Raw genomic sequence first — 2,698 nt, 5'->3', positions numbered from 1 at the left:
GAGCGGCTCCCAAGCGCCGGTCGCGGCCGGGCGAGCGCGCGCGCGCGCAGACGCACGGCGCCGCGGAGAGAGTGAGCGCGCGTCAGACAGACAGAGACAGCTGATGCCTGTCTGCGCGGCGGGGCCGGAGCTCTCGCGAGAGCTCCCCGAACCGGCCGCGAGAAGTGGGGCTCAGGTGTAAGAGGAGTGCATCCCGTCGGCGCGCGGGGCTAGAGCTGTAGGAGAAGTGGGATCGCGAGGCCGGTGCGCGGCGCTCTGCACGGTCAAAGGGAGCGCCGGGCGGCAGCGGCGGCAGCAGAGGAGCCGCAGCAGCAGCCCCCGGCGCGGCCGCCGCCTCCGCGCCGCCAGCCGCCGCGGCTGCAGCCTCCGAAGGGAGGCCGGGGGAGCCGGCGCGCGCACTTTCCGGCGGACTTTCGGAGTGTTTGTGGATTTACATGCCAAGCCATCAAGATGATGTCTATGAACAGCAAGCAGCCTCACTTTGCCATGCATCCCACCCTCCCTGAGCACAAGTACCCGTCGCTGCACTCCAGCTCGGAGGCCATCCGGCGGGCCTGCCTACCCACGCCGCCGGTAAGCGCCCCACGCCCGCGGCCCCGGCCCGCGCGCCTGCCCCCTCCCCGTCTCGGAGACACTGCATGTCGGGTGCCGGCGCGCGCACAGGTCCAGGTGCGGGGATTGGCGGGCAGGGATTTTTAGAGGAATCCCGCTGCGAGGGACGTTTTGTCCAGTGGCGCTTAATGTCGTGTTCCCGTCGCCTCTGCCTCTGTGTCGGGCGCCTGCGGTCAGAGAGGGAGCGCTGGGGCCGCGACTCTCGACTTCCCTCCACTTTCTCTGTTAATTTCACGCCTCGGAAAGGCGGTCTCTGTGCGTGTTCGGGTGCGCGACACGGGTCCCCAGCTGCGAGTTACATCTCCATTTCTTCTTCTTTCCCCCCTCCTTTTTGGTCTCCCACGCCGGTTCCCGGAATGTGTTCTTGTGTTCCCTTCTCCCCTGCATCCATCTGCCTCCCCACACTCACGTCCCTTCTCATCTGTCGCCCCGGTCTCGTCCCCAATGTGCCCCCCACGCCGTCTTTCCTGTTCTCCGCTCTCCCCACCCCCGTTATTGTTATTTTGGTTGCTTTGTGTTTGCTTTGCCCTTTGCTTGTGCTTTCCGGCTTGTGTGTGGTTTTGTTGTGTGTTTCTGCTTTGTTGTTGTTGTTTTGTTGTTGTTGTTTTGTGTGTGCGTGTGTGTGTTTTGTTTTGGTTTGGTTTGTGTCGCCTGCAGCTGCAGAGCAACCTCTTCGCCAGCCTAGACGAAACGCTGCTGGCGCGGGCAGAGGCGCTGGCGGCCGTGGACATCGCCGTGTCCCAGGGCAAGAGCCACCCGTTCAAGCCAGACGCCACGTACCACACGATGAACAGCGTGCCATGCACGTCCACGTCCACCGTGCCGCTGGCGCACCACCACCACCACCACCACCACCACCAGGCGCTCGAGCCTGGCGACCTGCTGGACCACATTTCGTCGCCCTCGCTCGCGCTCATGGCCGGCGCGGGGGGCGCGGGCGCGGCGGGCGGCGGCGGCGGCGCCCACGACGGCCCCGGGGGCGGCGGCGGCCCGGGGGGCGGCGGCGGCCCGGGCGGCGGCGGCCCCGGGGGCGGCGGCGGCGGCGGCGGCGGCCCGGGGGGCGGCGGCGGCGGCGGCGGCCCGGGCGGCGGGCTGCTGGGCGGCTCGGCGCACCCGCACCCACACATGCACGGCCTCGGCCACCTGTCGCACCCGGCGGCGGCGGCCGCCATGAACATGCCGTCGGGTCTGCCGCACCCCGGGCTGGTGGCGGCGGCGGCGCACCACGGCGCGGCGGCGGCGGCGGCGGCGGCGGCGGCCGGGCAGGTGGCGGCGGCGTCGGCGGCGGCGGCCGTAGTGGGCGCGGCGGGCCTGGCGTCCATCTGCGACTCGGACACGGACCCGCGCGAGCTCGAGGCGTTCGCCGAGCGCTTCAAGCAGAGGCGCATCAAGCTGGGCGTGACGCAGGCCGACGTGGGCTCGGCGCTGGCCAACCTCAAGATCCCGGGCGTGGGCTCGCTCAGCCAGAGCACCATCTGCAGGTTCGAGTCGCTCACGCTCTCGCACAACAACATGATCGCGCTCAAGCCCATCCTGCAGGCGTGGCTCGAGGAGGCCGAGGGCGCGCAGCGCGAGAAAATGAACAAGCCCGAGCTCTTCAACGGCGGCGAGAAGAAGCGCAAGCGGACTTCCATCGCGGCGCCGGAGAAGCGCTCCCTCGAGGCCTACTTCGCCGTACAGCCCCGGCCCTCCTCCGAGAAGATCGCCGCCATCGCCGAGAAACTGGACCTCAAAAAGAACGTGGTGCGGGTGTGGTTTTGCAACCAGAGACAGAAGCAGAAGCGGATGAAATTCTCCGCCACTTACTGAGGGGGGTGGGAGTGCGGGGCAGGGCAGAGCGGGGGGCCGATGGGGCTTTTCGGGGGCTTTCCCTGGGCCTGCTTCCCCCTAGATTTGGAGTGTCCGTTATCCTGCTTGCATTTGGGGAGTCCCTCCTCGCCCACTCTCCTCCACCCCCTCTCTGCTCTCCCCGCCCCTTATCCTCCCCAGCAAAGAGGCCTGGGGGGCTGGGTGTGGACCCCGAAAAGCCAGGTGGGATAAAAAGAGGGACCGTTTGGGTGAGCGGGGAGTTGAGGGGAAGGAAAGC

At 68.6% G+C, this 2,698-nt stretch overlaps 1 protein-coding gene across 1 annotated transcript; it reads left to right on the top strand.

Moving 5' to 3' along the window:
• Nucleotides 1–295: 295 nt before the first annotated feature.
• Nucleotides 296–2,421, top strand: POU4F1 (POU class 4 homeobox 1). The gene is made up of 2 exons (XM_039217787.1): nucleotides 296–573; nucleotides 1,270–2,421. Exons 1-2 carry the CDS (start codon nucleotides 451–453, stop codon nucleotides 2,419–2,421), a joined length of 1,275 nt encoding a protein of 424 aa, XP_039073718.1. The 5' UTR covers nucleotides 296–450.
• The last annotated feature ends 277 nt before the right edge of the window (nucleotides 2,422–2,698 follow it).

Source organism: Hyaena hyaena, unplaced genomic scaffold (genome assembly GCF_003009895.1).
Source record: "Hyaena hyaena isolate Hyena2069 unplaced genomic scaffold, ASM300989v1 scaffold_715, whole genome shotgun sequence".
In the NCBI taxonomy this organism is placed as follows: domain Eukaryota; kingdom Metazoa; phylum Chordata; class Mammalia; order Carnivora; family Hyaenidae; genus Hyaena; species Hyaena hyaena.
The sequence above is the reverse complement of the archived record's forward strand: the minus strand, read 5'-3'. Positions and strand labels throughout refer to the sequence as shown.

Excerpts from the sequence above, each read along its gene's own strand:
- POU4F1 (XM_039217787.1), top strand. The coding sequence starts at position 451 with ATGATGTCTATGAACAGCAAGCAGCCTCACTTTGCCATGCATCCCACC. Across the intron at positions 574-1,269 it reads CCTGCCTACCCACGCCGCCG|CTGCAGAGCAACCTCTTCGC; the intron begins GTAAGCGCCCCA and ends TGTCGCCTGCAG.